Source organism: Artemia sp. Qi Xiang Cuo, chromosome 1 (assembly GCF_049724085.1).
Source record: "Artemia sp. Qi Xiang Cuo chromosome 1, ASM4972408v1, whole genome shotgun sequence".
Taxonomy (NCBI): domain Eukaryota; kingdom Metazoa; phylum Arthropoda; class Branchiopoda; order Anostraca; family Artemiidae; genus Artemia; species Artemia sp. Qi Xiang Cuo.
In genome coordinates, this window is record NC_142794.1 from 14,968,857 (window position 1) to 14,991,704 (window position 22,848).

The following is a 22,848-nucleotide window of genomic DNA, read 5'->3' on the forward strand; positions in this document are numbered from 1 at the left end:
GTATTTGTCTGGTATACCATACAAGGATAAGACCTTTGCTAAAGCTCTTCTATCAGCCATATCAAACGTTTGCTCATGATCTATAAAACTGAGGACCAAAGGTGTTTGATAACTCAGGCACTTATGAATTATTAATCTAAGAGTGAAAATTTGGTCAACGCATCCTCTACCTTTTCTAAAACCCTACTGTTCTTCTCTTAAAACTTTGTCTACAGCATCTCTCAGTCTAAAAAGTATCATATTACTATCATATTACTAATTTGCTACCTACAGAGACCAGACTAATGCCTCGATAATTACACACTCACTCTTATCACCTTTCTTATACTGTGGTTTAATACCATACAAGGATAAAACCTTCGCTAAAGCTCTTCTATCAACAGACTCGAACGCTTGCTTATAATCTGTACAACTGAGAATCCAAGGTGTTTGATAACTCAGGCACTTTTCAATTTCAATAACTAACCTAAGACTGAAAATTTTATCGACACATCCTCAATCTTTTCTAAAACCACACTGTTCCTCTCTTAAAACTTTGTCTACAGCATCTCAATCTAAAAAGTATCATATTACTAAGTAATTTACAACCTACAGAAACCAGATTAATGCCTCGATAATTACCACACTCACTCTTACCCCCTTTCTTATACACTGTTTAAATTAAGGTTTTCATAAAAATCGCTAGGTACTTCCCCTTTTTCAAAAACCATATCCATGATCTTGGCACTGCTCACTTGGCACCGATGACTAAGGCACTGCTCAGTTATTTAATCTAAGAGTGAAAATTTGGTCGATCCATCCTCTATCGCACTGTTCTTCTCTTAAAATTTTGTCTACAGCATCTCTAAGTCTAAAAAATATCCTCTTACTAAGTAATTTGCTACCTACAGAAACCAGGCCAATGCCTCTATAATTACCACACTCACTCTTATCACCTTTCTTATACGGGGGTTTAATCAACATCGACATAGATTCTACACTGTAAACCTCTACCTCCCACAATTGGCCGGAAAATGCCATTCCCTTAGTAAGTTTGCGCTTGAAACTACTGCCTCTCTTATTGCCAAATTATTTTTTTTGCTAGTTTCCCTCTGAAATTAAGGGTTTTTGGTCTTTGGCAGAATTTCTGTCAGGATTTTGAGAATTTCACAGTCTATATTTTTTTTCACGTTTTTCAATTTATTCCCGACTTAAGCAAGAATTATAGATTTAGATGCAAATTACCGTAGTACAAAAACACCATACCAATTGACATTCTTTTTGCTTGATATAGGAGGGAAATTACTTAGTATGATGATACTTTTTAAACTTAGAAATGTTATTGATAAACTTTTAAGAGAGGAATAGGCTGGTTTTCGGAAGGAGAGAGGATGCATCGACCAAGTCTTCACCCTTAGATTAAGAATTGACAAGTGCCTCAGCCAACAGACCCCTTTAGTCCTCCATTTTATAGATTAATACATACAACAACACACAGGGAAAAGCTTTCGTTATTTTCTTAGCTGGATCTAGAAAAACTGGACCCAGCCATGGATGCTTTCTTGGCTGTAAGTTTCCAGCCATGTTCTCGGCCATGGCAACTCCAATGTTGTACTTTTAGTTTCGATCCAATGCCATTTTTAAAGGGTTTCACCGCAGGGGTGTAATTTGCTATCGGGGGAGGGGGGACAACTGCCCCTTGAGATACAAGTTTGCCTCTTTCCAAATCCAAGTTTGCCCCCACCCCCTAGACCTCAGTTTGCTTCCCTAGCTGAAATCTAGTTTCTGCAAAAAATCTTGCCAAAACTAAGATTAGCCTGCATAATTCAAGTATTCAGAGAAACAGGTTAGTTTTCTTTAGTATATCACTGCCTTTATGGTAATATATGGATCGTTTTTCAGTTTTCAATGTCATTTTTACTTGATTTGGGAAAATTGGCTTCAACTTTGCCCTCCTCCTGGATTTTGACGAAATTACGCCACTGGGCTCCAGGCTTTTTTACCCGAAATTCTAAAAAATTTGTTTTCACATCAAACTTTTACTGTTAAGACTAATCAAGATAATAGTTACCATTCCTGAATCAGCGACAAATGGCATTTTTTTTTCACTAGCAAGTTTTTTTAAACACTTTTGTTTAATTTTTGGTTACCATGGGCCGTAGTTCGTTGTTTACTCGGTTGCAGCTTCCGCAGCAACATAGCCAAAAGGCCACCATCACACATACGCTGCGGTGTATAATAGACTTATAATTACTATTACTGTCACTGTGGTTGATGCAGGTGCGTAGTTTAGAGAGAATCCAAATTACTTGAAAGAGAAGGATTTCATAATGAAAGTTAGAAATCGGAATGTTTAAAATTCAAGTGAACCCATTACTCAAGCCTCAAAGTACCCTTTTATCGATATGAAGAAGCCTTAAATATTGCTAAGACTTCAAAGATTCAAAATATAGAAAAAATATAAAAGCCTTGTGTAAAAAAAAGAAAATTAAATTTTAAAAAAATCAAGAATTGAAACAAAAAATAAACTTGAGCTAAAAATAAGCAAAAAAAGGAGAATAAGAATAAGTAAAATGATAATAATAATCGTGACAATACATCATCTACTAAACAAAGGGGCTTGCAACGTTTGCAGGTCCATCGTCCGTTATGTCAAATCGCCGTTTTTTGGACGATTTCCTTGGCATCAAAAGCACTAAAAACTTAGAGCCATTCTATTCATTAAATTGATTTCTCAGAACACGAAAAGTGCGCATGCGTGCTTACTCCCTTGGATGACTTTACGGTCCATGGTCTTGTTGCAGTTTGTCCATGGTTTGTGATTTTTGTAGTGCTTCAAGTATGGGATATTTATTAAATGCACAAAGACCTTGAAATTAAATGTGCCAGGAAGAATTTATATATACTTTTTTCATGACATCTTGTGACGCAAGAGCTTTTAAAGATTACCAAAATATGAAATTTAAAGCGTCTTCTATATATCACCCTTCTTAAATAGTCAGACGAGAAATGGCAGTATGCCAAAATAATAGCAAAATTTATCCTAATTTTGTATTGTGTTTGAGGTATACTAACAAGACCTGAGTATCAAACCTGCAAAATATAGATATAATCCATTTGTGCTAGTATTGGAAATAAAAGCATAAAAAATGCAAGGCACACGAAGTGTCGAGAGAGGAGAATTTCTAATAGGTGCTAGCCAGCACTGGTTAAGACTTCCTCAGAGAAATGCTATGGATTTGTTTTTAGCTGTGCGGCAACCCTGGTAGTGACAATCACCTAGTGGAAATAGTTTTTAGCAGGATTTTTAGGGTTTCAGACAAGAGTTTTGAGCAAAGCAGTAAAAATCATACCTTTTTTTTTAGGATTTTAGGGTAAAATCGCCAGTTCTAGTTCTAATAAAAGTCTGTTATGTTCTAAGCTTAATTTTCTTTGTCTATAGGTTTTTTTTAGGAAATATGGTCATGAGTTTGACTGATTGATTGACAAAATGTCTTTCTTGACATTTCTGATATTTGGATTGATGACATATCTTTATTGGTTCTAAACCAAGCTACAACAAATATGTTTTATTAGTGGAAATATGGACATAGTGAACAAGTGAAAATAGTTTTTAGCAGGAATTTAGGGTTTCAGGCAAGATTTTGAGTACCTCAAAGCGGTCTAAATCATAACACCGGACATAAACCGATGTTATGTCTGGACATAACACCGGGCATAACAGTCGGACAGGAGAGCGCAAACTGAAGACATTTGTAAAATTCGAGTTCTTATGGTGGATACTGATTATATGTTTTAAGCAACACCGAGTCATTTTAATTATTTTTAACATCATTTTAACCTTTTTTGTAGGTACTGGTGGCAAAAATAGCTTGGTTATAAAAATTCTACCTTTCTACTACAAATAGTGATAAAAGAAATAAAGACAAATGCCGAAAACTAATTTCTGGACCATTAAAGGTCAGTTTGAGAAGTAGGTACTTTTAAGTGAAAGTAAATTGTACCTAGCCTTGTTTATTTTTAATGCTTTTATTTAAGCTCGAAATTTTAGATCGAAGAAAATCAGATCGGCGAAGTTCAAGCACCCGATTACAGCCAACGGAATCGTTATAGGTGGTTTTGCAGGGGAGGTTGTAGGGGGTTCGGGATGAATTCTAACAAGCAAAAACTGTTAATATCAGCTATAAATGGTTACTACGAAGAGTGAAAATTACCAAATTAACCCAAACTAAAATTTAACAAAACCAAAATTTACCAGATTAAAACATTTACCAAAGACAAAAAAAAAGAAAGAAAAAAAAATCATTAAGCATCAAAAATGTCATGACCACCATATGCTTTCATTTCTAGTCTCACCAAATTTTAATTTTATGGGATAGCGGGAAATTGTTTCATATAAAATAGTTTATTTTGAATGCATTCCAACTATTCTTTAAGCGGATCTGTTATCTTCAAATAATTTGTGTAGCCTCAGCGTCGGCTGACCATCTCAAAGAAAAAGGGCCCATTAGTGAATTTTCCCAAGGAACCAGCCACCATCGAGAGCTATTCTGTGGTCTGTGGTTGATGAAATTTGATCGAAACGACAATGAAATTTTACGTCCCTAATAATTGTTGAAAATAATGAAATTGCTTTTCAAACTATTAAATCTCTTAGGTATGATTGAAAAAGATATTAATTTGACACAACAGAAAAAAAAAATAAAAACTCACAAGGTCAGAATCCGGATTTTTCTCCCTAATTTTCTTTTGTTGAGTCATCGAATATAACATAAACGTTGAATAGGGTTTTTTTGGTGGGTCTGGAATCTAAAAATAAGGAACAATTTGAAACTAGCTTAAAAATTCCCACTTTACGCCATTTTGGTTTTTCACTTTTGAAAAGAAAAAGAAACTATTGATAACAAAGATAAATTTATATATATATATACATATAAATACAAATTTATTATTTATATATATATACAAATGTAGACAAATTTATATATATATATATATATATATATATATATATATATATATATATATATATATATATATATATATATATATATATATATATATATATATATATATATATATATATATATATATATAACTAATCCAAGTTTCCTCTCCCTACCCATTGACAATTATTTAAATGAAGCATATGGGATATTCAAGTTCTCAACACCCCCTAATTTACATTTATTTTGCAATAAAGATGGATGACACAAACAACAACAAATAACGAATTAGTCAAATAATAACAAGATATAACAAAGAAAAAGAATGTTTGCACTTTATGTTCTTTTTTTGGAAAAAAGTTAGCAAATACAACATCAAAGCCATGTGTTAAGATTTCACTCCCGACTATGTCAATACTAATCATCACGGACAACACTAGTAATAGATCAAATCAGCGGAATAAAAATAAATAATCTATTTCTGTTTGACTTTAGGAAAAATTCAAACGCAGAAAATAGCAAAAAAGTAAACAAACCAATGCTTCTTTTTTAGAAAAACACAAAGCAACTGTTTTTAAAGAAAAATATTTCTTTTAAGATGTTTTCTGTTTATATTTTGCATTATTCAAGTTTTAGAGCGTTGTTTACACACCCTTAACATATTCCAACAGATTTTCCCGTCAAATATAGAACAAATGACCTGTCATAGTTGTGACAATGAACTGTCTCTGTCACAGTACAAAGAGTTAAACTAATACGTAATGTTTTACGTTAAACTAATACGTAATACGTAAACTAATACGTAATGTTTTAGATTTTAATGTTTTAGATTTGAGCTTGGAAAATATCTTAATCTTTAATTGTATTAAATTACGGCAAGTTAAAAAATCATAGCAAAAGAAAATGAATAGAAGAGAAAGAAACATAACAAAAAGAAATTAAAAAATAAATTTGTTGGTCGTACAGGTTTGTAAGCCAGGCAAAAGTGACTTGGTCGAATAGGACAGTTTTATAGCTTTTGGTAGCAAATTGAAGCACCCTTGCTTCAGTTTTATATGGTAGCTTTTCTTTATCAAAAAATAGTGAAGAATACGATAGTTGACTTTACAGTCACTACCAGAGGCGCTGATTTCCGTTTTTTGGCCCTTCAGCCATAAATTGCAATGGCGGGTATGGAGGCCAGCCATCCTGTGTTTTCACATACCCTTCCTGTTTACCTTTCCCAGATTTCTCCAGGTAACCATTTGGAGCTGGGTTGGCTCTATCTCAGATTCACCGAACTGACTCTCGTTCCAAACTAAATAATCAGCAACACTAAGACTCAAACCCCAGCCCAAAGGACATAGGATTACAACTCTAGCACACTCATCACTCAGATAGAACGGCTGAAACACATTGAAACTCGACTAAATTCTCTGATACTCATCAAGGCCGCATCCAGGATTTTTTGTGTGGGGGTTTGGGGGGGGGGGTTAAAAAATTAAAAATACATCAAATATTTGTTTGTATTCGTTTTGTTAAGTTTTTATGAATCAGACTAAAATTTCTGGTGGGGGGTTCAAACCCCCCTAGGTACGGTCTTTATACTCATACAATGGATATACAATCAAAACAGATCCAAGAAAAAAAATTATTGATCTTGTATCATCCAGAATATTTTAAGATCTATCACTTTAAAACTGAACCAAACGCTAAAAATAAAATTTTGAGAGGTGAAATTTTGCGTTTTTATTTTTTATTTTTCATACACAATAAGTTTCCGAGAAGAACTATAAATTTTGCAAATCAAGGTATCAAAAGCCCTTTGTATGCATAGCTATCTGTTTACATAACTAAGAGGTCAAAATTGATTCACATTGTTTGATGAATTCATTTGACGAAATTCTTTAATTTTGACAAAAAATTAATTGACTCACTCATTCATTTGACGAACGAATCCATTTATTTCGTCAAATTAATAGCCGAAAAAAGGATAATTTGAGGATCGAATCCATTTATTTCGTCAAATTAATAGCCGAAAAAAGGATAATCCGGATGAATTAGAGCCCTTCTTGTCTCATATCATCGATTACAAGAAGACAAATTGTGTTTCACCCCTTTTTTTTAATATATACAAAATATATTTCTAATGAACCAAGCGTTTATGCAGCTATTTCCATTCTAAATCAATTTATAGTTGATAAGAATTACTAACAAATGGTGGTAGGGCCTGTTCGGCCTTTTCTGCAAGATCATCTATTAACTCATTCAGAAGTCGATAGTGCCGCACATATTGTTTGTCAAGTAACTCCATTAAGGCATCTTTTGTCTCTTCTTTTGTCCGATTTTTCAAATCAACCTAGAAGAGAAATAAAATATAAAAAAAGTAAAAAAAAGAGTAACAAAATTCACCGTCAAACCAGAATTATAAAATACTACCTGCTACATAGCAAGAAAAATAATGACCTAAAAATTACCCTTTCAAAGTACCAAGAATATCAAAATAAAACATCCCCCTCCCCGGACCTATCTTATATCTATTTATTCCTGGAAACCGCAATTTTCGAAGATATTTCTGTGTGATATTCTAAATTTACGAATTTTTTTTTATAGCAGTATCATGTTTTCGTCACTGTTGCCACGTTGAACCATGAAAATAAAAAAGCAAAACAAATTAGTTAAATATGGTAACACTTTTCCTCCGTAAAAGTTGCTACATTAACAATCTGTTATTCCTAAAGACAAATATATGTTTAAATATATCTTTAAGAAAAGCCACACTTTCTTAAGCTGTTTGGTTAAGTATATTTTCAGCCAATTTCCCCCTCCTTCCCCCTCCATATTTATTTTTCTTATTTGACGTCCGCTACTAGCCGGGAATTCAAATACCGGTAATTCAAATACCGGTAACCGGTAAGTCAAATATCGGTAACATGAATTATAAACAAATACTGAAAGTACCAAGGACATCAAAATAGAACATATTTACCCCCTGGGCCTATCTTAGGTCTTTTTCATACCTGAAAACCACAATTTTCCAAGATTTTTCTGTTTGTTATTCTATATTTATGAAGTTTTTATAGCACTACCATATTTTTGTCACTGTTGCCACGTTGGACCATCAAAATAAACAAGCAAAGTTAATTAGTTAAATATGGCAACGCTTTTCTTCCATAAAACTTAGAACATTAACAATCTGGTGGTTCCCAAAGACAACTACACCTTCAAAGAAAAGTTACATCATCCCCTTCGGGACTACTGGCGGATCCAGGGGGGCGGGGTGTCTGGTGATCTGGCGACCTCTTTCCCCGTTTTTTTCTTTTTTTCACTCTTTTTTTTAGAATAAATTTGTCCATTTGGTCAATTATTACACCTTTGTCACATTGTCCCCCACCCAAGATCTTGCTCATTGGCACCCCTTTTCACATTGTCCCCCCCCCCTCAGATTTTGCTCTAGATCCACCCCTATTTGATACAATGCTTTTGCTTATAATTGAAATTTCTTCTCCCATATTTTTATTTTTTTAACTTGGTGCCCGCTAAAACCAAAAACGAGGTAAGTGTATATAAAAGACTTTTCCATTAAAAACTAAATTCACAATTTTTCCAAATTTTTTAAAGTGCATATGGTTATGCAAATTTCCACTTAAAAAATTTGAAAATCAAAGAAATGCGATGTGGACCCAGGCCAGTATCTAGGATTTTTAGTCGAGTACATGGGCGGGGAACTTACGAATAAAAATCTGTTTCAAAGGGGGGGGGGTTACCAAAAGAATGATGAAGGGGCTTACGTCCAGTGCACTTTGCCTAGCGGTCTCGAATAAGCGGTTTTTTTTTAGATCTATTTACCATTCAACGAAATGATTTTTCGATTTCTAGAAGAACAATTTTTTTTTACCAGAATTTTTACGACCAACTTAAAAGACGGATAATTTGTTCGGTGGGGGGGGGGGCCAAAATAGACTACCCATCCCCCGTTACGGCCCTGAGCGTACCAAGGTCTAATTTACTTTTATTTTTTAGTCACTTTCCATAACTAGCGAAAAAAAACAAAAAAAAACTGGTCTGGAAAGTGTTCCAGACCTATTCTTTCCTTACTAATTTATTAACAATCCGGAAAGCTCCAAAGATTAAAAAGATTACTAGAACAACGTGTGATGAAAATCAATGTAACCTAAGCAATTCTTATCAGGCATTTTTTAGTTCTATGATATTTCTTACAGTTCCACTTGAAAGTTGTGAGGAATATGCCCTTACAAAACACGCTAGAAATTAGAAGTTGTCTAAGAACAAGCCCTAAACTGATATTTCCATATTAAATGTTTCTGTAAAAACAAAAACTGAACACAAATGTCTTTGTACAATCTTGGGTAACTTCAGACTTGAATAACACTCCACCTGTTGGCATTTTCATCAAAACTACTACTACTGCTAATAACTCATTCCAGCACAAACTTGGGATATGGCTTTTCTATAATTTGTATTTTTGCCCACACTTTACTTAGCAAATCACAAAATTTATTTCTAGTAAAGCGTGTAAAATCATAAATTTTTCATCATCCTAGGTCAGGAGAAGCTCATTCAGCGCGTTTAACTGCCCTAGCTTCACTGTTTTGTTGTTTTCTAGCACCGGACGTACCCACTGCTTCCTTTTCTTTCATTTCTTAGAGCCACTGGTATTGTCATTTTGCTCGGAAGCAAGTAGTGCTAACGCGATAACTAAAACATCGTCATCACAACTATTATTCTGCCTTGTTGAAAAATTCTAAACTAACTGCCAAGTGATGAATGTGGTGACATTAAAAAAAGAAAATATTTTTTATGGAGTTTTTAGTTAACTGGGTCTGAAGGGAAAGTGATTTGGTCTGAAAGCTTAGCTACACAAAACCGTAAATCACAAGCGTAATTATTACGTTTTAGTCTGAAATAGGCTTTAGCATCTCAATCTGTCTTTCATTACAGCCCTAAAAACCAGGATAGAAACACATATTCTGTACCACTTACTATATAAAATACGGTCTGTCAAACAGGTACCCAGGAAAATCCGTGGACAATTCCTCTGGTCCTCCGTCTTCTGAAGGGCCCACGTTTCAAAACCACTGCCATCTATAGCTTCCAATATTTTAATCTTGGTTCACATAATTATCTTCCTATTTTTCTAAACGTTTCGACTGCTAATAATGTCGCCCATGTAAGTTAAGCTATCAATTTGATTGATCTTTTTGTTGCTTCATCTTTATTTATTCCCAGCCTAAGCGACTTAGTCTTCTTTACATTAATTTTCAAGCCAATTCATGCCTCCTGAACTCTCAAAAGATGCAAAAAACCATTGATTTTCTCTTCCTCAATGATATTAAAAAAACAAAAAATTTTCCTCTATGACATTCAAATCACCAGCAAATTAAAGTCTAGGATAGTTTTATATTCTGTTTGATTCAATGTTCTCCATACTCATTTTAGTAAAAATTATATTAAACTAATTTTGAGTAAAATTTTTATCCTGTGATTTCCAAATCATTATTCTTTTTAGTTTTTTAGTTTTTGGTGCCTTGTAATATCAGGTGGTTATTTAACTTGTTTTGTGTTTTCGCTCAACAAAAGAAATGAGAAGCAAGCGCCAGGAGTGTTTTATTCTAAAAAACAAGATTGTTATCAATTCCTGGTAAAATATGTCAATCAGACACATGAGGCCAGAGGCCAGTTTGACTAGAACTCCTTAAAGGAATAGTCAGTTCAAAAACAAGGGTGAACCCTTAAAATAAAAATGTTTTATCATTATTCTTTTCCACCAATGTTCCTCAACCAAGTCATTAAAACAGAACTTGACAACAATAGGGCTGTTTTTTCACTCATCAATGCGCTAAGAGCTTTAATCTTTCGTCAGAAATCGTTTAAAAGTGAAATCTTTGAACTAAGATCTTATATCTTCGGCCATTTTTTTGCACACGTATTTCATCATTCTTCTCTGATCAGTGGTCTGAAAACAATGGAGAGTAGGCCTAGATCATCAAAGTTCTCTCATCATTGTTCTATATGGTAAAACAGTGGCCGTCTTCACACTTTTTCCTAACATCTGTGAGCTGTAAGATCTTAGAACAAAGATGAGTTAAAAAACGATAATCTTTGCAGAAAGATCTAAAATCTTAGATGTAAGATCTTAGTGCTAGAAAACGGGCCTAATATATACATAAAATGAATCTTCATTTTAAGGTACTTCAAAATATAAAAACAGCAACTGTGCTGGTTCGGCCACGTACAACGAGTGAATCCTGAACCCCTGCCCAAGATCGCGCTTGAAGGAACAACTGAAGAACTTCGACCACGGGGAAGACCTTGTAAAAGGTGGATCGAAAACTTCGACAGACAACAAATTGCCCAACTATCCCGAACTGCACATGACAGAACACCATATCGAGCCTTAGTTCATCAGATTTTGAAAGGAGTGGCCTCAAGACGTCCCATGAGGATGGATGGGACTTAAGAAAATAAGCAGTAGAATATGTAAAATTCATTAACTTCAGAGTTGCATGTCAAGAGCTATTAACAAAAGAAGAATTTGAACTGCCATAAAATATAAACTTTAAATCCAAAATTTTCAACTTTTCATAAAAGGTCCTTAAGTTTAATTTGAGTTTTAAATAAAAGATAAAATATATAATATTAAGAGGTATATATATATATATATATATACATATTTATATATATATATATATATATATATATATATATATATATATATATATATATATATATATATATATATATATATATATATATATATATTTCAGACACAATATGAAGCTGTAATCGTTATCTAGATGGGATGTGCAATCACTAAATTTTTAATGTCAAGTCTGACTCTGAATCTCAGTCTTTAAACCATAGAAAATAAATTCAAGCTCATATTCTATTAGGTTTTTAATACCTGACGTCCCCTAACCCCTTTGGGTCGTAAATTTTAGGTGCCAAACGTAAACTTTTGCCTTCATTCTCCTGAAATATAAAAGCATAGTTTTTTCCCTGAAGAATCATGGTTCTTTCATGTTTTAGCTGATTTGACATAAATTTATTGTAATTTATTTTTCATTCAGTCTATGACTTTTCAATTTCCACAATCATGGGCAGCGCAACAGCGCTGCCTAAGTAAAGAGTGATGTGGACACAATGTAATATTATTATATATATATTTTTTTAGACTAGGGCTCTTTGTATCGAAGGAGTTGTCATAGAAACTTCAAAAAAGGAAATTGGAAATTGAAAGGGGTAGTGCCCTTTTGGATATTTAAAAGTGATTGGAGGGCAACCAACCCCCCTCCCATGCCCATCATTTCCCCAAACACATCCAATCAAAATTTAAAGATAGCCAATGTGTTCAGCATTGTTAAAAGGTCCAGAAATTATGTCTTTGAGGATGAACCGCCCCCCCCCCCACACACAACCCTCAGAGCAAGGGTTGTAAGTTCTACCCTGGGGCATATGCGTTTTTTCATAGAAAGGGTGGTAGTATCAACTTCGGAGGGGGCTCATTGGTTTGGTCATCAGAAGCTCTGGTGCTCTTTTTAAGATTCGAAGTGATCGGAGGGTAGATACCCCCCCCCTACACACCTCGTATTTTCCTGAAATTTTTTTTTATGACCATTTGTTGTCGTAGAGACTTAGAAAAAGGCTCATTCGATTGGAGGGCTAGTGCCTTTTTTAATTGTCAAAAGTGATTGGAGGGCAACAAACCCCACGCCCATTAATTCCCAAAATACATCAAATCAAAATTTTTAGATAGCAATTTTGTTCAGCGTAGTTGAAAGGTCTGGAAATTATCTCTTTGAGGAGGACCCCCCCGCCCCCCGCAGTCCTCAGCAAAAGGATTGTAATTTATGCCCCGAGGGAATATAAGGTTTATACGGAAAGGGTCGATGTATAAACTCCGGAGGGGAATTATTGGATTGGAAATCAGATGTTCCAGTGCCTTTTTAAGAGTCAAAGTGATTGGGGGCAGCCGCCCCCTCCCCTCACGTCGTATTTCTCCCAAGTACTTCCGATAGAAATTTGAGATGGCCATTTGTTCAAAAATAGTCCAAAGACCATACAACAAGGCCTTTGGGGTTGATAGAATACCCCAGAGTCTGGGGTTGTAAGTTATGTTCAGGGGCATATAAGGATTCTATGGAAGGGGTGGTCGTGTGAACTTTAGAAGAAGCTCATTTGATTGAAAATGCCAAAAGGGTGTGTCACAGCAATAACTGAGTATATTAATTTGGAAAATTACGGAAAGGCTAAGGGAGATGATCAAAAAGGCAATATTTGCATGCTACCAATACTACTACAACTACAACCACTACTCCTACCCAACTACTCCATTTACAATAATGAGGGGAGATTTGAACTAAAAGAAAAGACAGAAAAATCTTGGGGAAAGGGGGTCCTCCCCAGCCTCCTGGATCCACCAGTGGAACTAGGTGAATGTCACCCGAATTAGCAATATATTTTTCAGTAGTTATGAGGGAGATAAAGTTCTAAAAAATTGGACTCTAGCAACCCTCTAGAAACAAAACGTTCAGGTATAGATATTACGGCAAATTTACGGCCAAAGAATGTGTTTCGCGTTTCTTTCTAAAACCTTCTTGCTTTATTAAACAAAGTTTGTTCTAGTTATAAGAGAATTTTTCATGTTTCTGGTAAATAAGACAGACACCTTGCAATAATATGGGATCTAAACAGACCCAAAAGACTAGACAGCTAAACTGGGATAGTCCAAAAAAGAATGCGTTATGGGGAATCAAGTACAATCACACAATCTGTTTATTGTTCTTAAACATGGCAATAAATGTTGCAGATGTTTACCAAAATTTTTAGACCAAATATGTGGCACAACAACGGGTTGACTTGCAACCAAGATGGCGCATCAACCCATTGGGGACTGTCGTTCCCCAAATTTCATCATTCTGGTGGATCGAAACAGCAGTAAAAAGTAACACAGCATTGGAATATTACAGTCCATACCGGCGGAGCTGATCTCCGTTTTATGGCCATTTAGTCAGGAAGTGTAATGCGAGGTTGAGGCCAGTCATCCTGTGATTTCACACTCTTCCTGCTTATTTTCCCCAGGTTTCTCCAGGTACTCATTACAAGCTGGGTTGACTCTGGCTGAGCTTACAGACACACCACAGACCCCCGTCCCAAACCAAATGGATTGAAAGGGCTAGGCTAAATCTGTGGATACTGCCTTCATCAGATATCACTCTCTCGGTTGATTCAATTGGGAGGAAGAGGGGCGCCTATTTCCCTCAGATTTTTTTATTTTGCTCCTCCCCTTAGACTTTTAGATAGATCTTTCTTAAGGTATTTTAATCAATGGATGCCTTTCTGTGATATTTCTATATAATAAATACTCATTGTCCAAATATACTGAGAAATATATGTTGATGATTATATCGAGATACTGACCCCTTGGACTTCTTTTTATTTGACTACGCGAAGAATGTAGCGATTCGAACAAAAATGAAGGATTTAATACTGCCACAACCATTGATGAAGCCATCATGGCAAGAACGTAAGTAGTGCAACTTTGTGTTTTGCAAGTATGGTAGATAAATTAGATGCAGTCAAATTATTTCAGCAAATGCCTTTATAATTGGTTAATTATAAGATGCTTTATAGGTACCTTGCAAAATTTTAGTAAAAAAAAAAAAATACTTACCTCATCCCATGGGAAATAATCCTTTATAAGCTTATCCCAGGATACAATTCTTTTCGTCTTTTTCGCAAAATCCTTTGCAACATTATATAGCCTCTGTAGCTCGTCTGGCGACCAATCTGAAACAAATAAGCACTTTTTTAAATTAAAAAAAGCCTTGGAAATCAGTATTTAAATCATGAGACGAGAAAGTGAAATTACTCCCTGAGATTGATCTACACAATCCCTTCCCAGAGAAATTGCAGCCTAAAGATGGGCTGTTTTGACCCCCCCCCTCTCCAAAGAGCTGTATCTGTGCGAACCTATAAATGTGAAGGAATATTTGGTTGCCAAGGTTTGATTGTGCCAAATTACTGATACCCAAGATACAACTCAAGAAGACAGAGCAAAACCAAACGACCCGAGAGAAAAAAGAAGATATAATCAATGATACCTTGGTCTAGCAATGTACAAACCAAAACAAAAACAAATACAAAACCAAACAAACCTAAAAGCAAACCGAAAACAAACACAAAACCAGACAAACCGAAGAAAACTCTTCTAATCTAAATAATTTTCAGAGACCTCGACTCCCCCCGCGAGATGCAGATTCTTTCTACTAAAGGACGCCCTAGAGAGTCAATCATTTTGATGAAAAGCTTCCGTCAATCGATTGATTAAAGCATGATTGACCGTCTATGAACCTGTTTGACGTTTGGGTCAAGCGTTGACGGTGATTGATAGAAAGTTTGAATGGCTCAATCGGTTGACGAGGGTGGTTGACCGTCAAGACTAGTTTTGCTCAAATATTGCGTCAGTCACGCATCAACAGCAATGAAAGATATGCCGAAAAAAGACCAAAATGTGGAACGCGAGTTTATCTGTAAATTAATTGAGTTATACCGGGATCACCCTGAGAAATGTAAAATTAAAAGCAAAGACTATTTTAACCAAAACAAGAAAAGTACGGCATTTGGCAGGATATTGCTGGCGGTAAAGATATTGAAACCAGATTATATAGTTCCCAAACTAAAAAAGAAAATTAGTGTTTGAAGACCAAATTTCAATCGCAAATACAAGGTAATTGAGCAAAAAAAAAAGAAGTCTGTAGCTCCACTATATGACATTACACAGTCCTTACGGTTTTACTATAGTTACCATGGATTCATCAGGGGTTATGTGGAAATGGCTCACGAAGAAACCGCAATGGTGGGAATTTTCTTGAATTTTACAAGCATTAAAACCTGTATTATTCGATGTGCGGTGTTTACCCCCCCCCCCCACCTTCCCCCACAGAAAATCTCCCCTTATAAAATAACACCCTTATGCGGCTGGTCGGTTTCTAATCCCTTTGCACTTAAAAAAAGGACTAGAACTCTCAATTTCTGATCTAACGAGCACACTCCAAAGTTTCTGCGATAACGAGGTGGAGGAAGGGATGAGGAAGGGGCGGTTCCCCTCTTATACAGAATATGTTCTACTTATTTTGGGATTTAATTTTACTCTTTACTTTCATAATAGCAGCGTAGACCAGAATTATTCCCAGAAATCATAAGGGAGTAGATATCGATTTTACGGTTTTGATGCGTTTTTTAAAGTTTCTGCTGTACACCTCTCGCCTCCCAAAAAAACCTTTGCTGGACAATAACCTTTTGCTGGGTTTTTTAATGGAAAAATTTTCTATGGAGGAGGAGATTACCGGTATGATTTTAAAAACCATCAAAAATTGAAGTTTTTTTGCAAATTAAAGTATGCTAAGAAAAAAATTTTCATCCGAGTTCATCCGCAAGAAATTTTTTCGATGGAATTTTCAGCTAGAATGGAAAAATAGGAAAAAGAGGACAAAGGGAAAGAGAAAAAAGGTCAGCCAGATTCCACTGACCAACTTGTGGAGTTAGCTACGGAATATTTCAAGCAACCTCAGACAGAAGAGAATATTCTAGCTCAAGGTTGGGCTATGAAAATGAAGAAAAAACGTAACAAAATGAAAATAAACAAATTTTTGACACGTTTTTTAAATTTGTGTTTTGAAAAACGAAAAATTATTTTCATTAACTCCACTCCCCTCCTGAAATACATAATATTGAGGCTTGAACAAAACTAGGATAAACCCATAGACAAGGCCATATCCAGGGGGGAATAGGAAGTTTGACCCCCCCCCCCGAAATATTTGTCCGTCTCGTAAAAAAGTGACAGAAATGAAAATGAACAAATTTTTGACACATTTTTAAAGTTTTGCAAAACAAAAAATAATTTTCATATATCCAACTCCCCTCCTGAAATGCAGAACACTGAGGCTTGAACAAAACTAGGATAAACCCATAGGTACCAGACTTAATTTATGGATTAAATAAAAATTACAAGTTTTTTCAACTAAAAGTAAGGAGCAACATTAAAATTAAAACTAACAGAAATTATTAAGTATTAAGGGGGCTGCCCCCTCACCGATACCTCAATCTTCATGCTAAAGTTTTTTAGTCCTTTCAATAAAGCTTCTTACTGTTCCTATTAAACAACCAATGCGTTTCAGGAGTTTTTCTTAAAGAATTGGGACAAAAAGTCAACAAGAGCAAAGTATTGCGAAGGGGCCAACCCTTCCCCCCCTTATATGTAATAATTTCTTAAGAGGTTTTGGGGGGTCATGTTTGTGGGAGCGGGGCAGAACTTTTGGTTCAATACTATCCCCCCTGAAAAAAAAAAAAAATAAATAAATAAACACGCATTCTAGATCTTTCTTTAGGCAAAAAATGCAAAATTCCATATTTTTGCAGACGAGATGGAAACCTCTACAGTGGGGTTCTCTGATACGCTGAATTTAGTGGTGTTATCTTTACTGAGATTCTTTGACTTTTAGGGGGTATTTTCCTCCTTTTCCGAAAACCTGACAAATTTTCTCAAACTCGTAGTCCTTGATAGGTAAAATTAAGCTTGATGAATCTTATATATTTGGAATCAGCATAGTAAGCCGATTCTTTTCCTATAATTATTGATATCAATACTCCGTTCTTTTGAGTTTGGGTTACTATTGAGCCGTGTCGCTCCTTACTTACAGTTCATTACTGCAAACTGTTTGATCCTAGACGTACGGATATAGCTGTATAGAAATTTAGGCATATAACTAAAATTTTCGATCTGAATTATTTTGAACCAGCCAAGGAGATAAATTGAATTATAAATGAGTAGCCTATGATACTAGCCAAATCCTGGCGTTAGTTAAGTTTTGGCATTAACTTAATCTCAGCTTTAGCTAGATTTCATTGTACACGGGCCTGAAGGCTATTAAATAATAAAACATAAGCTTTTTCAACTGAAAGTAATGAGCAACATTAAATTTAAAACGTAGGCTACACGATGTCCATTAATACTGTAAATCTCATTTCTCACCTCCCCACTCCCAAAGGACATTCTACACCCTTAATGACATCCAGACACCAAAAGAGTCACCAGAACAAACAAAGAAGCCCTTTACAGCAGATTAACAAAATACCATACAAGGATAGGGACAGTAGACAAAGCTCTTCTACCCGATGAATGAATGTTTGCAGAGTCGTACAAAAAAGGGGGAGGTGCCCACTTTTATTCTGCTTTTTTACATATACTTGAGTCAGGAGGAGGGTATGGTAACCAATTTTTCCCGGGCACCACAAAGCCTAGGAACACCTCTGAATTCTTGCCCAGAGTGCATAAAACCGATTACTAAATGGCTCTAATTGATTAGCCACTTCTCAATTATTAATCTAAGAGTTAACTTTGGACAACAGGTCTTCTCTTCCAAAAACCTCACTGTTCTTTTCATAAAACTGTACCTAAAACATCTCTTAGTCTAATGAGTATGACAATACAAAGTAATTTGCTTTGTACCGATGCCAAGATAATGCTTCTGTAATTACCACCTCACTCTTATCACCTTTCTTAAAACATTTTTGATTCAGTTTTTCCTAAAATTACTTGGTACTACCCCCTTGTCAAAAATGAAGTTCACAATCTTCACTAATTTGTTTCTGATTTAGCAACCACAATATTTCATAACTCATTTATCACACTACCATCACCTGAGGTCTTACTATTTTTTTTATCGTTTTTGTACTCCCTTTGAAAAATTAAATCTTCCTCTACTTCCAAAACTTCCTGCCCAACTCTCTTTTATACTTTCCTTATCACTAATTGAGGCCCTATTCGTACCTTTAACTGGGACAAGTTCAGGCTGAAGACTTCCTATCAAAATCTTAATATAGCAATACAAAATTGTGTAATTATGGTCTCTCGCTGTATCTTCCAGGTCCTTTGCAATTTTACACAGTTGCCTCCACTTCACACCTCCTTAGTTCACAATATAACCCCTTATCTACTTCCCTTACTTTTTTTCTATCCTACAAAAACTTGTGAACCTTGTTCGTATATATATGAGAATTCCTTACGTGACTTAACTACAGTCCCAGTAAGTTTGGATCCAAGGGGGAGGGATGATGCCCGGTTCGAACACCCCCTACCCCGAAATTTTTCTAGACTCGCAAAAAAGCAACAAAGAGCACATGAACAAATTTTTTATGCGTTTTGCTGGTTTTTTTTAGCAAACCCATCCCCCCCCTTCTCCCGAGAAATCCCCCTTCAGACAAAAATCCTGGATAAGTAGATCGTCAATGAGAAAAGAACAACTGATGTTATTTAAGGACGTTCGATACCGACTATTCATTTTGCGAGTCTCAGCATCGGCTGACAGTCTAAAAGAACAAGGGCCCATTAGCAAATTTTCCCAGCACCAAAGGGAGCTTCCGAAGCAATTTTGGTAAAAATTGATAGGGGATCTTAGATATGTCAACAAATTTGAAAAACTAACGAGAGGCTAGTTTAAAATAAAGGGAACCTATAATCTATTACTAACTGTTAAGCGAAGCGCTTTCTAATCCACGTATGTACAGCACAAATTTTGTGCTATGTGCATCCTGTGTCTGCAAAGACTTCAATCAAGGGATTTAACGCAACAGGAAACTTCCAAAGCTGTCAAATTATTCAACGAGACTTCTTTTGAGCTGCTTTTTAATGTTTTCACGGCAGGTATACTAGAATATTTTTACGAACTGTCATTTTCTAAACTTTAAAAAGAAAATCTGCTTGCAAGTTTAAATAATTCTTAATATCTCTATCTCTGGCACAAAACAAGAGAAGTTAAATGTTTTTTCTAAGATTTTCAGGAAAGTATGTGTCAGCTTTTAGTTTTCTGTTGCTTATTCGGATCTCAAATCAAAGCTATACAAGCTATGGTAAAACCACCCAAACAATTCTCAATAATTCGTACTAAAAACTAAAAAGCTAATAATGGACGAGATAGTTCAATTCTTTAAGATATGGAAGAGCGTACTATCAAGCAGGATCATAGAACCAATATGCAGCCTATATACCTAAACTGAAATATTACCTATTTTTTAGTTAAGCTTAAAGCTCGAAAACAAATATGATTATACATTTTAAAGTCCTTCATACTTCGATCCGTGGATAAAAATATAAGTAGTTCGTCACTGAGAAGAATTACTGTTGTCTAATATCACCAAACATAAGACTGAGTGTCGCCTATAGGCTACGCCTAAACACAAATATCGCTTATATTTTTTTAAACAACAATTTTCGATTTTCTGAAAAAAAAAAAAAATAGAAAATTTATATAAAAAAAAATTATTACTCTTATACTAAGCATTTCTTGCGACACGGGGGATAGAGCCTTGGTATCGGTTGTTTCCGGACGTGGCATCAACAATTCCGTTGTCACAAGGTGAATATTTCAAATATTTAGACAATACATGAAACGGATGAAGATGATTAGCAGCTCATCTCAAGATACAAACAACAAAGAATATATTCTATACAGGAAAAAGGGTTTGGCTTTTTCTTAGCAAAATCTTGTAAGTAAAGTAAATAGGAATGGAGAAGGGACAGAAGGAGATTCTTTTTGTGTATATATTGCTTCTAAATATCATTTTGTAGTTTTGATTACTATTAATATGAAACACTATTTATAGTTTGCCACCTAAAACTATTAGATATGATTAATTCTCAACTACATTCAGGTTCTTCGATTTCATTGAACAATTAACGGCAACGATGTGATTGTTAGTGACAATACTGCAACCGGACAAGGAGAACCACCATGAATTTTGTCACGGGATATGAGATTGGGGGGGGGGGGGAGATTGGGTGTTAAATTCGTCAAAGCAAGCCATTTCCATGGCAATTATACGGTAAGCCGTGAAAAACATCAGACTGGAGGACGGCGTGAGGGGGGGGGGCGACAACTTTATTTGCAAAGAAGGCCAGCAAACTGTATCGTGAGAAAGCACATGTAACTTCAAATTTTGAAGGAATAAAACAAAAGAAAAACAAGTATCTTATCAAGACAAAGAATTTAAGAATTCAAAAGTTAGAATTTTAGAATTCAAGACAAAGTTAGACGTGTAATTTCGCATTAGTTCATTATATTTATCCAGCCAAGTAAAACCTTCAAATTCAGTAAGTTATTCGAAGTTCAAATGTACTGAGACAATTTATGAAAATAAAGAAACAATTTCAATCTAGTAGAAAAATCTGTCAATTATGGGAAAGGATTTTCATTGATGATTTGGGTGATATCTCTGTAAAATTTATGTTTTCATTGATAATTGAACAATAACAACTAGATAATAGCTGGCAATCTTTTAGCCTGATAAGATAAATGACAAATGCATGGCCATTTATTTTGGCTTCTTTTCTTCCTGATGGAGGACCATATTAACATGAAAATCAGCTAATTCTGATGAATAATCTCTTATTTTAGGCTTTAGTTTCTAGGTTTCGGCAATCAAATCAACCCCAGGCGAGATCAGCCCTAGCATCAGATTAATTCAGTAACAATCCGCCAACATAATTAGCTTTTATGTTCATTTTTGTTGTTATATTTGTGTTTTGACAATTCATTCCCAGCCCTTCCAAAGATTTCTTATAGCCCTAGGATATGAAAAAAAACAAGATTGATGGAAACTTATTTAAAACAAGATTAAACAAGGAAATGTGATTTGTTGATGCTTAATACATATTATAAAGTAAAAATTCCATATTTTTTTATACACATATATAGCCGAGGAATGTATGAGACCATTAGAGTCTCTTTAGTATGTTTCTTTAGTATGGAAGAACATTATTGAAACAACACGGTTTATCATTCTGGGCTTTCATAGAAGTCAACAAACAAAACCTTCAACTATGTGTTAGAAAACAACTTTCACTATTGGATGGTTTTAGCTCTATAAAAGACCAAAAAGTGTGGAGATTTCTAGTTCTTTTACTTGAATGGTGTCCCATTATCTATCTATTAAGACTTATATAGCACAGCTATCATTAAATCTATTGAAAAATTCACCCTCTCAATACCTTCTCTATTATGATCTGCTCAATGTATAACTCTTTGCTTCCTATTTTGAAGCCCCAACTTTGTTCGACTTTTTTTTTATGAATTTTCAGAACAAGATCAACTATATCCCTAATTTTGGCTTCATCTGTATGAAAATTGGTTATAAAATGTTATTCTAGGAAAGAAGAGCAGCTCTAATCAAGGCTATATCCAGGGGGTAACTAGTTTGACCCCCCCCCCCGAAACTTTTTTCTTACTCATAAAAAACATAGCTTAAATGCATATAAACAAATTTCGTAAGTTTATCATTAATTAAGACATTTTTTCAATACCCTTTATCTGAGCTGTTCGGATTGGTCTTGTCACGTTTGATGATCTAGGCTGTTTATTTGTCCTCAAGGCATTATGAAACTACTTAAAACGCCTTTTGTAAATAGACTGATCACACTTGATATTTTATACTTAAGTATGTTCCTTTTGTAATGTTGCATGCGTCATAGATGTAAAAAACAATACTTTCACTCCTCAGGGGGGGGGGGAATGTTGTAATCTACTTGCTTCATATGTACTCATAAATATGGTGTCAATCATACGTTTCTTGTGTAATTTTGCCTACATCATAGACACTGAAAACGGTGCAACCACTACTGAGGCATATATGACGTATGTGTGCTTTTCAAATGTATTCATGAGTATGACATTACTTCACTCACATGAATCTTTTTTCCCCAAAATTAAGGCTCTTAACGAATTTTCTCAAAATTTGGACCTGTATATTTTTTGAAAACCACCCAAACAATTCTGAATAATTCGGCCACAAACTAAAACTAAAAAAATTGTGGAATTTAATTCATTATCAAAGCTTTCCTTGCAACACAGGGGATTGAACATCATCA

At 34.9% G+C, this 22,848-nt stretch overlaps 1 protein-coding gene across 1 annotated transcript in view; it reads right to left on the reverse strand.

Moving 5' to 3' along the window:
* LOC148956039 (uncharacterized) overlaps positions 1-22,848 on the reverse strand; it is a 77,388-nt gene that overhangs the window by 37,856 nt on the left and 16,684 nt on the right. The window contains exons 2-4 of the mRNA XM_089093708.1: positions 14,599-14,714; positions 7,120-7,263; positions 4,693-4,788 (exon numbers count right to left, since the gene is read on the reverse strand). Coding sequence (XP_088949834.1) covers positions 4,693-4,788; positions 7,120-7,263; positions 14,599-14,714 — 356 coding nt within the window. The remainder of the gene's footprint in view (positions 1-4,692; positions 4,789-7,119; positions 7,264-14,598; positions 14,715-22,848) is intronic.